Source organism: Phaenicophaeus curvirostris, chromosome 16 (assembly GCF_032191515.1).
Source record: "Phaenicophaeus curvirostris isolate KB17595 chromosome 16, BPBGC_Pcur_1.0, whole genome shotgun sequence".
Taxonomy (NCBI): Eukaryota; Metazoa; Chordata; class Aves; order Cuculiformes; family Cuculidae; genus Phaenicophaeus; species Phaenicophaeus curvirostris.
Window position 1 is genome coordinate 1,012,329 of NC_091407.1, and position 13,809 is coordinate 1,026,137.

The 13,809-nt window shown below is 43.6% G+C and overlaps 2 protein-coding genes across 2 annotated transcripts; both read left to right on the forward strand.

Annotated features, from left to right (window-relative positions):
- Positions 1–561: 561 nt before the first annotated feature.
- Positions 562–7,246, forward strand: RSL1D1 (ribosomal L1 domain containing 1). Its single transcript, XM_069869862.1, has 9 exons — positions 562–632; positions 1,084–1,223; positions 2,038–2,176; positions 2,785–2,933; positions 3,055–3,156; positions 3,758–3,851; positions 3,938–4,066; positions 4,829–5,029; positions 5,820–7,246. The coding sequence occupies exons 1-9, from the start codon at positions 597–599 to the stop codon at positions 6,162–6,164; spliced, it is 1,335 nt and encodes a 444-aa protein (XP_069725963.1). The 5' UTR covers positions 562–596; the 3' UTR covers positions 6,165–7,246.
- Positions 7,247–8,302: 1,056 nt separating this feature from the next.
- LOC138727395 (transmembrane protein 238-like) lies at positions 8,303–13,346 on the forward strand. The gene is made up of 2 exons (XM_069869794.1): positions 8,303–8,711; positions 11,037–13,346. Exons 1-2 carry the CDS (start codon positions 8,338–8,340, stop codon positions 11,044–11,046), a joined length of 384 nt encoding a protein of 127 aa, XP_069725895.1. The 5' UTR covers positions 8,303–8,337; the 3' UTR covers positions 11,047–13,346.
- Positions 13,347–13,809: the final 463 nt, after the last annotated feature.

Consider the following 13,809-nt stretch of genomic DNA (forward strand, 5'->3'; position numbering starts at 1 on the left):
ATAATTGCTCTAAAATATGAAAAGCCTCTGCTAATACAATTATCAGATTACACTGGTATCATATGCATAAATTCTACCAGTGCTGAAAAGCTTTTAGCGAGTCTGCCCCGTTTGGCTACTGAGCATGTTCCTGGCCTTGCAGTAATTTCTCTAATCAATACTTATCGGACTACAGCAAAGGGTAGATTTTTTTTTCTTATCCAGTTTCATTTATTTTGTTCACCTGTGCAAATCACACAACAGGAAATCAAAACTTCCATTTTCCAGGATTTTTTTGCACGCTAAGTCTGTGGCAGTCTTGGAGCCATCAACTATTCCACTGCTGCTCCGTGAACACTGCCAACAGAATGAAAACAAAAATCATGGCATAAAGCAGCTTGTCAAGCAACTGGAGTATTTTAATTCCTTTCTCTTTGCGGTGGCACACTGAGAAGAGTGACAAATTTTGTCGGAAGACATCTGATGGGAAGGAGAACACCGGGAGGAGGGGGCGGGGACGGACCCGCGGAACCAACGTTCTCGGGACGCAGTTCCGGGGGACGCGGAGCCGGCCGGAAGCGGAGCGCGCGGGGGCCGCACGTGGTGCCGGCGGAGCCATGGCGGGAGGCCCGGAGCGCCTGGACCGCGCGCAGGTAGCGGGGCGGGGGGAGCAGCCAGGGCTCGTCCGAGCAGCTGCGGTTTGCGAGGGGCACCGAGCGTCCCTCTGGGAGCGGCGTTTCCCTAACGCGGTGTTTTCCAGGCCCCGCTTTATGCTGAGCGGGTGTCTGTAACGGCCTGTTTGCAGCCCTCGCCGCTCCGAAAGCCGAGGGCAGACAGGGCCGGGGCCGGCTCCGGAGCAGCCAGAGCCGTCACTGTCGCGGAGTTTCATAACATTCAAATTAGAGCTCGAAAAATAACAGAAAGTGCATAAGATTTGTGGGAAGGTGCATCCATCTGCCCATAAGAGGAGATGTGTTCTGTAAGCGGCCCCGTTGCCCGAGCGGCGGGGCCGGCCAAGGGCGCTCGCTGCTGGAGCTGCAGGAGGCCCGGGGGGTCCGGGGGCCGGTGCGGGTGCCGGGCTGAGCGCCGGTGCTGCCGTTGCAGGTGCGGAAGGCGGTGGAGGCGCTGCTGGCGTTCGCCGGGAGCAAGGCGGGGCGGGGCGCGCTGCCCCTCGGCGACAGCGAGAACCTGCAGCTGCTGGTGACCGTCTGGAAGGTCCCGCGGGCGCCGCAGCTCCTCAGAATGTAAGAGACCCGCGGGCTGGGGAGGGACGGGACCCGCGCCCTGGGCCGCTCCCGGCTCTGGGGCCGCGGCCGCCGGCCCCCCGCGCCAGGAAAGGAGTCGGTAGGATGGACTCAGACAGAGGCGGATCACTCGCTTGGAAAGTTTGGGTCTACAAGTTCTACCAGAAAAGATACAACTTCCGTCTCCGGAAGTGAAGTTTCTGGGCATGTGGTGGAGAGGGGGAGCAGCATGCATTCTCTCAAAGCTTTTAACAGCTTTGGAAGCAGTAAAAATACTGGAGAATATAAGAAAGAATTCCAACATGGTCTAGGCCTGTTCACTTTCTGGAGGAGACACACACCAGACTTTTCCATTTCGGCTTCTTTGTCTTAACCCACCACCAAACCTCTGGAGGGTCCCCCGCTCACTCTTGCAATACCCAGCACTGATAAGGAGTTATCTTTTTTTTTCTTTTAACCTGTAGCCGTGCTGTGAAAGTTTTACATCGCTTACCCAGGCCCCTGCGCTACTAAGATTTGCCTAGTGTGTGGGTGCAGCCAGGGTATAAAAAGAAGAGACTGGATGGGCCTCGTCTTCCTCCAGCGCCTGGTGGTACTGGCTTCTGGCAGGATAGATGTGTCTGGAGCCATGGTATAAGATTATTTAACTCTTACAGGCTATAAAAAGCATAGGTTGCCTTGAGGATGTTTAGTAGTTTACAAAGACCAGAATCCAGACACATAGCTTCCCTGGAGTCCTTATTAAAGGACTTAGTTCTGGAAACATGTCTGTTTCCCCTTTTAGTCATCCCCTGTCTTTCTATTCTTGTTGTAGACCACTGCCCCACGGCATTCGACCAGAAACAGCTGAGGTTTGCCTGTTCACAAAGGATGAACCAAATCTGTCAGCAGAACAGACTGAAAATCTGTACAAAAAACTTCTAACCCAGAACGGGATCAGAAATGTGAGCCAGGTGAGAGAGATGCATGATGGTGTAGTACAGCGCTGTCACTTCTTCCCTCTTCTGCCAGCGAGGAGGGAAAGTAGTTGTTTCCTGCTGTTCAATATTCTAATCTCAGCGGTTCTGAGTTAATGATCTCCAGTAAGATTTCTCTGACCATTCAAACTGCTGAAAATGTGCTTAGAAAATTTCTTAAGTCTGAATCAGGATCTTTAGCAGTCAGATGTCATTGTTAGATAAATGCTCAATATTTCCTTTGAGTAACCAAATGGAAAAACTCGCATGTAAAACAATAATTGAGTTCATTGCAGCTGGGTTGGATTGTTTATGCTACTAGCAATAGAACTAGAAAATAATGTTGTTCTTGTATTTAACCTTGCTTTAGATATTACCATGCAGTCAGATTGTTTTTTGATTTGCGGTTACTGTGCCAGAGATTCGTATTGTTTGATTGTTAAAACCAAAAGCACTCTGTCCTTTTTCTGTTGTTTGTCTTCAGTATTCTAAAATAATGCAGCAGGATAAGACAATGAGTTAAACAAGTGAGTTCTGTACTGCTCTAAGAAGCATTCTTGGCTGTGTTTTCAGTGGCGGGGACTAAACTGTTACTTGCATTGCAGATCATCTCATACAAAACTCTCAAAAAAGAGTATAAACTATTTGAAGCAAAGCGTCGCCTCCTGAACAGATTTGATCTCTTTCTGTCTGATGACCGGATTAGAAGGCTCTTGCCCTCACATCTAGGAAAACACTTTTATGAAAGAAAAAAGTAGGTCTTTACATTCTGTACATCTATTTTACTTCTTTAAGTAAAGTTTTAGGCGGAGGAGTTAGTTTTTTCTTGTTTTGGGGGTTTTAATATTTTTTAATCCCTCCTCATTCCTTTTTAGGGTACCTTTATCTGTAAATCTGAAAGCCAAAAATCTTGCTAAGGAACTACAAAAACACATCCAGGGGACTACGCTCCCAGTCACCAACAAAGGGTGCTGTTAGTAAGTATGAGTAGATTAATACTTTTCTTGAAGGACGGTGGTAGCTTAACTGTAGAAATTTTAAATTATTTGGTTTTATTACATCAGTATGTGATTAAAGGAGATTAAAGAGTCAGCATTCCAAATACAGGCCATTTTGAACCTTAAACTTTATAAAGAAATCAGTAGTTCTACTTAATAAGCTGGTTTACTGTGAAGTTTTACTTTTTGTCTTTTGCCTTATACCTGAGGAATTTCTCAGCAACCGTTGCTGTCCAACAATGTGTACAATCTTAAAAAAATATTAGTGTTGAATTAGATAAAAACTATTTCCAAAATATTATATTCTTGTAAGACTTTTACCATTTATCATGCATCCAAAAGGATCTAAATTGGTGATACGCTTCACAAAATAAGGCAGAAGCTGTATGTCCAAATATGGAAGGGTTAATACAGGTAATTAAGTTGTGTTATTACAAAAGGCTTCTGCAATAGCCAGCCATTCTCTATGAAAGTTAAGAAAATTGCAGATCATTAGGCTTTTATAATTTCTGGGTATGCCTAAAGACAGGTAACTTGAAGTATGTTTATTTGCCTGCATATAAATACTCTTTCTTTACAGTACAGCACGTATAGGTCATACTGGAATGAAAGCTGATGAGATACTGGATAATATCATTGCAGCGGCTGAGGTGATCGCTAAGAAGTTGCCAAAGGTACTGCTGATTGATTGCATTGAAGCCACTTGGTTCATCATTCAGCCTTGTTGGTTTTACATAATGTACTGTTTTTGTTGTTGCAGAATTGGAAAAATGTAAAAATTCTTCATCTGAAAACACTTAAATCGGTTGCACTTCCAATTTATACGGCAAATATCTCCAACTTGGATGACCTCGACAAGCAGCCATCTCTCAAAAAAACCGAAGTAAAGGTAAAACCAAAATTCCTCAAAGTTTCCATAAAACCAAATTGGAACAACTACTTCTTTGGCTTCTTTTTATGCATTAGTGTCTGATGTGTTGGGTTTAAATGTTTTAGCAGTTGATCCCAGGCATTTAAGGTTGCAAATGCGTTAGGTGCTCCAGACTCATGAGTGCTTCAAATCCTCAGTAACACAAACAAAATTATGGGAACACTCTGATAAAGCAAACTGGAGTTAAGTGTTTCTAGTCCTAAACTGTAGGGGAGGTGAGATTCTTAAAACTTTTGCTTGTATTGTTTATTCATATTTGCCCTCTGAAAATACACTAATTAACATACAGATGGATTCAGACTATGCATCCATTATTTGTTGGCTAATCAGTGGCATCTGAATAATTCACAAGCTCATATATCTGTGTATATATGGGGAGTGACCTACCTTTTTAAAAAAAAAAGAAAATAATGAGCTATTTCTTTGTACTAAGTTCTGCTTATTGAGTTTGTTTGTGTAAAATAAATTTTGAGCATATATATTCAACTTTAAGCCTGTAATCTTGACATTATCATCATTTACTTATGAGCTATTTATTATAAACTTCTGAAAGTAATATATCGTTTAATAGTTTACGTATGGTTGACCAGTGGGTCTATTGAACAACAGTATTTAAATTAATGTTGCTAGATTGTCTTAATTTTAATCATATTAAAACAATTATTATACATTTAGAGATGTTATGGGGAATTTCTGAGATATTCTTCCAATTAATTCTAGAAGGGAAAGAATAAGAAACCGAAGAAGGCAGCTAAAAAAGTTAATTCAAGTCAGGTCTCTTTGACAAATGAAATTAATGCTGCTGCTGCTACCCAGAAGCTTGCAATGAAAGAGAAGGCCCTCCAAGAACCAGGTGATCATGATGATGAAGAAATTCCACAGCTGGTGCCTATACAAACAACCATCTTAGCCGAGCTGCAGGTAATTGTTTAATAATGTGAAGAAATTCACATTTCAGTTAAAACTAAAGATTTTGAACTTTTTTGAATTGCTTGTTGCAATAAACCAACAACAGTTACCAAGTCAACTTTGTTATACTGCATTTGTGATTGGAGCGTATCCTTTAACTATGTACCTTTTCAGGAATGCCCAAACTGAACTAATGATTATGTGCATGCCTGCAAAAAAATTCATACAGCTTGTTTTAAGCTGCACTCACGCAACAGGCCTACGTTAGCTCACGTGATATGATTGCCAGAGCCCTATTTCCAGAGTCCTGGGGTAGATAAACCTAGAGTTGGATTGTATGAATAATTCTGATAGCAGCATTCTTTCCTGAGGCCCATTTGGAAAAAAGAGGAACTTTAGGGACTACTAGGCCTTGTGCAGAGGTAAGAGCGCAGTCAGTTTGTGTGTGTAGAGCTGTATTTCAAATAGAGCTGATCTTTGTGCCGTCTGTTAAGACTGGAAATGTGGCAATGACTGGTTTAAAGCTCTGCCAGCAGAGGTCAGTGACCTGACTGCCCAAAAGTATCCTTGCACCTGTTAAATGTGTTCACCTTCTTACTATTTTGTTAGTTTTTCATAATTTTCATAACTTCTTTGTTTATTCTCTGCTTCCAGACAGAAGTGTGAACAGACACCTTGGGCTAGGGCACAGTTCAGTCGATAGAAAGCATTTGTTATTTATTGGTCTTCATTGTTTCTCTTGAAAAATAGTGAAGATGTTTCTTAAATAGAAGGGTAATTTTTTTGTGTGTCTTAAATACAGAAAATGGAACAAAGATCAGAAAAAGGTGACAACCCAGGCAAGAAAACTAAAACACCCCTTGGTAAGAGAAAGAAACAACCTGGAGCTGTGGAGACTCCAAAACCAAAACATAAAGTTACAGAAGAGCATGCAGACTTGAAGACATCACCAAAACAGAAACAAGCCAAGCAGCTTAGCATGCCGAAGGAGGCAATAAAAGAAAAGGAGATAAAAAAGACTCCCAAAAAGCCTGAAGCCAAGTCTTTTGCAACACCCAAAGCTGTCAAATCCATACAGTCAGCCAAGAAGTCTCCAAAAACACCAAAGCGAACACCCAAGAAAGTGCACAGGCCACAGTCAGCATGAATGGTGTCTCTTCTAATTCATTTCATATAATCATTCAGTGGTGTCTTTTTAGTAAACAAAAACATTGATAGTGTAAAATCATATTCTTAATAAAATCTGATTCCAAGGGTTTTTTCACAGAGACCTGTAATGAGTTCATGTTTCCTTCTGACTGAAAAGATGGAACAAATAAACCCCTGGTCTTAATTGGCTCCGATTCTTACCTTTTATCTTTTCCTGGCCCAAACTAAAAGCACTCAGATTCTTTAAGTATCAAAGGGTAGGGGACTATTCCAGAAAAAAAAAGCTGAGAAGTAGTGCATAAGTGACATCTTTGTGAAGCACAGCTTAGTACTGGAACAGAAATGGGCTAAAGCAAGAAGCATGCGTACCAGTAGCCTTTGAAGTAGCCGCTACCATTTTTTCTTCAATTGTTCAATATAATGAAAACAGGTTGTCATCTCTCAATCAGATTCCAGATATTTTAAGTTAGCAGCTTGAACCTTAATGTACTGCTTAGCTATTTTTACCTAGGTTATTTGTGTGGGGTTTTTTTTATCACTATACTTGATGACGTCAAGCAAAAATCTCCTTACCTTCACTTTTGGTCCTTCTGCTACCAGAATGATCGAGGGTATCCCTGCGTGCTCATCACAATACTGTTGTTTCTTCCATCTGAAATAAGAAAAAGGTCATAAGGAGACAAGGTTAATCAACAGCGTGGAACCAGCCTGCTTTGCAGTGTTTAGAACAATTTATCCCATCTCCTATTTAGGATGCCTTATATCAATAGATTTGCTACCTAGAAAGTAATTGGGTGCAAAGTGGAAAAAGAAACACTAAAGGACATGAAAAGATTAGGCTTGCTCTGTGGTGTGAACTTTGAATAACGTGTGACCTCTTGTTCTTACCTACCACAAACATTTTTATTCAAGAAACAAAACTTAGCCAAAAAAAAGGAAGTCTGACTCAATGATCCGTATTGGATCTAAGCTAACAAAAAGATCTGGCATTGTGCAAAAATGCTACCGCTTTCTATTTTGGGCTGCTAATTATTACTTCGTTTCCATAATAATAAAGTAAGAGAGTGGATTAAAAACTTGTCTCCTTTCTGGAAATGTATTTTATTATTGGATTGCTCATATTAAAGTATTTAATTTCTAGATGTTCAGAAAATTATGAAATTAATCGAACTTCTGCCTGAGTAATAGCTTGCGGGTGCTGCAAAACCATACTCTTTGCATTAAAAACATTAACAAGTACGGCCTCAAAATTACGCAGCGCCTTGAGCCGCTCTGTGTTGGGACTGTAGCGTTAGCCTCGCCTCCTCTTTGCCAGCAACCCTGCAATTCACACACATTAAGCAGAATGTTCACGATTAGTTCTAGTTCTAGATTAGTTCTAGTGTGGTTATCGGGATTCTGCTGTCAGGATAAATGCACAACCCTAAAATCATGTTTGGCTTCCGAGCAGCTGTTCTGATTCTAGTGGAATAAAACCCAGGCTAGGCAGGTCTGTGGACCTCAGGCTGGGGTAACTAGTGCGTTATCTTATTTCTCTGATGCTTTTGAGAGGAAAACGTTTAGAAGGTTATTGCTGTTGTGGGAGGTGTCCCCGCCCAGGGCCGGGGTTGGAACTGGACGATCTTTAAGGTCCCTTCCAGCCCTATGACGAGAGGCAGAAGTGGTGTCCTCTTTAAGCTAGTTTTAAACATTAAAATCCAAAACGTACTTAAAAACAATCAGGAAAAAACCCAAAACACAGCAGCATAGGCACTTCAGTACCGTAATTCCCCTCACGACCGAAGCCCCGGCTGGATGTGGGCCCCGAGCCCTCAGCGCCTCAGGCCCCAAACCCCTCAGGCCCCGCCCCTCAGCTCCCCCAGGCGCGGGGCGGCTCCCAGGCCTGGCCCCGCCTCCCCGCGTTAGCCGCGCCCCCTCAGCGCCGCCCGCAGCTCTAGCCCCGCCCCCAAGCCAAGCTCCGCCCCCTTCCCCGCCCATTACCGCGGGCGGCCCCGCGCCTCAGGTTGAGCCCCGCCCCCTGCACAGCCCCGCCCCTCTCAGCCCACCTTCCGCGGGTTTAGCCCCGCCCCTCAGACCTGCCCCTCACCTGTATTTAGCCCCGCCCCGCAGGTGCGGTTCCCGGTCCCTCCCCCCGCAGGTGCGGCCCCCGGTCCCCCCGCAGGTGCGGGGCCATGGCGGCCCCCGGCGGGCTGGGTCGCTGCGTGGCGGCGTTCTGGCTGGCGCTGGCGTTCGACGCGCTGGGGCTGGCGGTGCTGCTGGCCGGCGTGTTCGCCGACGTGTTCTTCTCCGACCTGCTCATCTACGCGGGCGGCATCGGCATCTTCCTCAGCCTCGTCTGGTGGGTGTTCTGGTACGCGGGCAACCTGGAGGTGCCGCCCGAGGAGCTGCGCGACGACGTGGGGCTGGCGGCGGGCAAGGGCCGCGGGGACAGCCTGCTGCGGGGGCTCGTGCACGGCATCAGCCTCCGCCTCTCCGCCGCCTTCGGCCCCGCAGCGCGGCCCCGCGACGAGATGGAGCTGCGGGGCCGCCCCGCCGAGCCGGCCAGGTGAGAGCAGCGACCGCCCCCGGGCCAACAGCCGCGAGGAGCCGCCCCCGGGCCGGGCCGGAGGGAAACGGAGAGAGGGGGCCGGAGGAGGCCACGGGGACGAGGAGGGGCCGGGAACAGCGCCCGTGGAGGGCGGGCTGAGAGCTGGGGGTGCTCAGCCTGGAGAGGAGAAGGCTCCGAGGAGACCTTAGAGCGACCTTCCAGGGCCTAGAGGGGCTGCAGAAAGCGGGGAGGGGCTGTTCACAAAGGCTCGTGGTGACAGGAATAGGGGCGATGGGGATAAACTGGAGAGGGGCAGATTTAGACTGGCCATAAGGGGGAATTTCCTCCCCGTGAGGGCGGTGAGGCCCTGGCCCAGGTTAGCCGTGGCTGCCCCGGCCCTGGAGGTGCCCGAGGCCGGGCTGGGGGCCCTGGGGCGGCCTGGGCTGTGGGGGGTGTCCCTGCTCATCTCGGGGGGCTGGAACTGGATGGGCTTTGAGGTCCCTTCCAACCCAAACCGTTTTAGGAGAGAGAATGGCACCAGGCAGGAGATGCGCCCTGCAGGGACGGGAAAGCTGGAGTGAAGGGGCTGGTGTGGTGGAGCTGGCACGGACAGAGCTGAGTGCGGCTCTTCCCGCTGCCCGAAGCGTGGGGCGAGGAAAGGGCCGTTACCCACTGCCTCCGTGGGCTCTTGTGAGGGGAAGCTCCCTCTGTAGCAACGTGAAATGCTTATTTCTTGGGGAACGAGAAGTCAGTGTTTCTTTTTGTTGTTGTATTTAAGCTAGGAGTGGAGCTGTAGCTAATGGTTCAAAACTCATAAACGCAATTGGTAGTTACACTGGTTGTCTTGAACCTCAGCATCTGAAAAAGACATACTGCTAGCCAGTGTGCAGAGGTAGCGTCTGGGTCCAGCTTCACAACATCGCTGAATATCATCGAGCTTTTCAAAATATCCCTATCGTGTTCATCAATAACTCATGTTTGTTTAGGAAAAAAAAGCACACCTAGTGCCTTGACAATGAAAAACAAGCCCAACTTTCACTTCCCTGTGTGAAATTCTTCTCTAAAGGAACTGTGCAAACAGTTTTGTACTAACTCTCTGAACTGTTCAAGGGTTCTGAACACCTTGCAGTTCTGATTCACTGTGTACGACTAAATCTTGAAGGTGTTTCTGGCTTACAGAAAAGTTCATGTGGAAATAGTTTCCGTTCATGAAAGCTGCAGAACTTTCTTGAGAGGAAGTCCTAACAGTAGGGAGGTACAGTACAGATAACTGTTGCTTGATAGAAAGGATAACAAATCATTGTACCTCCAAAGATAAATTGGAGTTCCCTTTTGAAGAAAGCTCATCCGAAATGCTTTCTGTCTTTCGATAAATGACTGGCTGAATTGGATCAATCCTTTACTGACAGGCCTAAACCTCTCCCCGTGTGGAGATATTTATGAACTGAACCAAATGGGTTAAACATGTTTGGGCAGATACTGTCAAGAGAGAGGAAGGGCAAAACCACCACCACAAAACAAACTCAAATCACCACAACCAGCAACAACAACAAAAACCCCAGCACTACTCCCCACAGTGCTGCCCATTAGAAGAGCTTTCTGAGTCTATGTGTTTAGAATTCGAACTGTTGCATTGATAGGGAAGTTTCTTTACAGAAACTATTTATGCATTTTTGCCACATAGATAATTTTCTCGATCTTGCCATTAATAAGTTTCTGAAATAGCAAATGGGTATTGCATGCTGTGGAAGTGAATGAGAAGGGTGAGAATTTTAAAGATGTGGAATGAATTACATTGAAGGAATAACAAGTAGATTGGGATCCTTGAGCCTGAAAAGAGATGCAGTGTATAAAATGTTTTAGAAGGCTATATAGTCATAAGTGGTATGGAGTAACTACATAGAGAAGGCCTCTGTCAAGACTAAACAGGAACCCATGAGTTGTCATGTGCTATATCAATAAACTATGGGATCATTTGTCATGGAGAAGTGTGACAGATAAAAAATTACTCATTACAAAAGCCAGAGGAAGAAACAAAGAGAGATGCAAAATAACATATTTGGCTCACAAAGGCCTGGGGCACAGTGATTGGCAGTTGAGATAATATCCTGAGGGCAAATTACTTGTATACTGTATTCTTATGCCTTTATGGAAACATTCGTGCTCGATCATTGTTGGAGATGGGCTGTTGGGTTGATGGATCTTTTATTTGGGTCCAAATTGGCTGCTAAACATGAGGAAAAATACTTCAAACAATGACTTCAAATAGCAGTTCAGAATTTTATATGGCATTTTCTTGTAAGACTATTCCGAAGTAACCTTTTCTTAATGTATCATCTTCAGGGTTTGTTGAAGACAACTATTGAAGTTGCTGCCTCTTTAAGTGGGGGAAGTGCTGCAAATTGTGGAAAGAGAATTCCCTACTCAATGCAATAAGATTCTCTCATTATGGAATAATCTCTGCAACCACCGTGGACTCTGGATAAAGTGGACATATAGAGCTGTATCTCTGCCAAATGCACCTATTTCAGTGTTGGACTGGATAGGTTTTTCGTGGTTCTTTTTTTACCATTTCAAAACATAAATGAAATATCTTAATGACTGAGAACTAAAAAAACCCCCACAATTGACAGAAAAATCACTGTGGCATGTAATATAGAATTTAAAAATTTTTAATATCCTGGGAATGTTTGGATAAAAAGCTCTTGCACGATGAAAAGCTTTTGCACTGTTTTACCGAGGTTTGGAAGTCAAACTTACTGTGAATTTTTATGATGCCAGTGCAATACTTTTGTTTGTAAGGGTGCTTTTAAAATATCTTTGTTAAACTATTGATGCAAAGTTGCAAATGTAGTAGAAGTTGTTTATAGTGTAAATACAGTGAATCTTGTAAAGTTTCATCTTTATTTTGGAATAACTTGGAATTTGAGATTTTATAATTAGACAAGTAAAAATAGTGATGTTGGCATACCAGTATATTCTTCATAGCTGTAAATTATGTAATGCAATGACTCTAAGAAGAGGCATTTTTTTGTATAGTGATGTTGGGAATTATTTTACTAGTGCTAAAGCATTTGAGAGGGGGATAGACACTACCAGAAAAAACCCTCATGACTCAAAGATATTCTAATGCTTTATAAAATATTACCAGAATTACATTTATATGTAACCAAGTCATAGCAACTGGGAAAAGATTTATATAAAAGTTAATGATACCTGAAATTCTTGTGTGTAGAAATTCCTCATGAGTTCCTGGTTTCGAACTAACATTAAGGGCTGGAGTCCACATTTAGCAAGGACATGTAGGTCTTAAAATTTTCATCTACCATTGTTTTTATGCCAGACCTTAGTGAATACTAGAGGTGGGTTTAAGGAAAATGTTTACTAAGAGTTAGGTGGCTGTACTTTCTTGTGAACTCTTGAAACATCTTTCAGTTTTCTCATGTAGGTAACTGGAGTAATTTCTTACTTTTCTATGCATATTCTAATTTTTAAATGTTTTCCAAATGCTCTCAGTTTTTCAGCAAAGTTAGATGAAGGCTAAAACTGAAGGTCTGTAATGTGATTTCTTCTTTACTCGCTACCGTTTTCAGGTGTGTAGAATTGTTTCCTCGTTTTAGAGGAACTGCAATATGACACCATTGTTACAATGGGCTGATAAAAAAGAGCAAACAAACTCCTCCCTTCAATGAATGACTGTTTCAGTGTAATTTGCAAGACTTTTTTTTTTCATTTTGCTGCAGAGAGAACTGCTTTTCCTCATTCTGCAGTTTCATCTGTAAACTGAATTCTGAGATGTAATGCTAAACAACTGGAATGATTAGTAGCAGCTATAAATTGAGCTAAAACTTTTTTTTGCACAGCCATTCACGTACTTAGACTGGTGAAAAAAAATTTCTGATCTAGTGTTGCAATCATAATTACCGGAGTGAACTGAGCAGGGCTTTGCCTTCAGTGTAGATTACAATATAATTGATTTTAAATCCTGCATCAATACTTAGATTGTTGTATAAGAAGGTAGCTAGAATGTTGTTGGCTGTTGCAACTTCACTCAACAACTGCATGGGATTCAAACATTTATAATTGTGAACAGTATGTGTGTTTTAAAAATGAAATACAGGAGCTGACACATCAGCAAAGGAGGATGTTCTTCATTGAGAAGCACTGGAGTGCAACTAGTCGTGTGGTGCGTTGAAACAAGGAGATGAAAAGTACTTCCAGTGGAGCAGTGATAACTGTTATAAGCTATGGTCCTTTCTTTCTGAAAATGTAAACGGGTTACCATTTCACATAACCAGTCTGCCTTCAAAACAAGGAAGGCTAATACTAAATGGAAACTGGCAACTGAATTATTAGCAGTTAAACATTAACGAATATTTAACACTATCTTAGTCTCCTGGTGTCTTTATCAGTTGTGGCTCCATGCAGAACGAAGTCCATTCAAAGAACTTCTGTATTGTTGCTTGGAAAGAAGCTCTTGTATGTGTTCAGAGCTGCTTGCAGTTGTGTGAACAGGGTTTTGCTTCTAAAGCTAGAATCTCTTTAAAGGACAGTTTTATGCACTTTGTCTGAAAACATAGGTAGAACCACAAAGAACCAAACTCTGGTTGCAGGAGTGTGATTCCACCTGGGGGTTTTGTAGCTGGTTAAGCCAAAACCAGCTTAAAATGGCATCCTATACTCCTCTAAAGGAAAACTCCAAACCTGAGCTTGTAACTATGCAGAAGGATTAAGTTGGGGCTGTGTTTTAAGAAAGTTTTGATGTGGTATATAAGGTTTACTCTACTTAAATTGGAAGATCTTCTCCAGGGAGAAATTAAATTATTAGTAAGTTCTACAAAAATCTGTTTGCTGTGACTCTTGGGAGGGAGACGATTGCTGCAGCAGCAGCTTGTGCTGAGGACAGCAATTGTGCACTGCTGGATGACAGGGCTGGGGTCAAATAATGCTAAGTGTAACCAGTTTAGGTGATTTGGGGAAGTAAAAGTTACATCTTCAACTAAAATAATTTTTAAAAAACCAACCCACTTCGAGCACATTGAACGCTCCTGAAGAACTGCACAGGGAATGCCTGATTCCAGTCATGCTGATCTGGGTTGCTCTTGTGAGAAACACT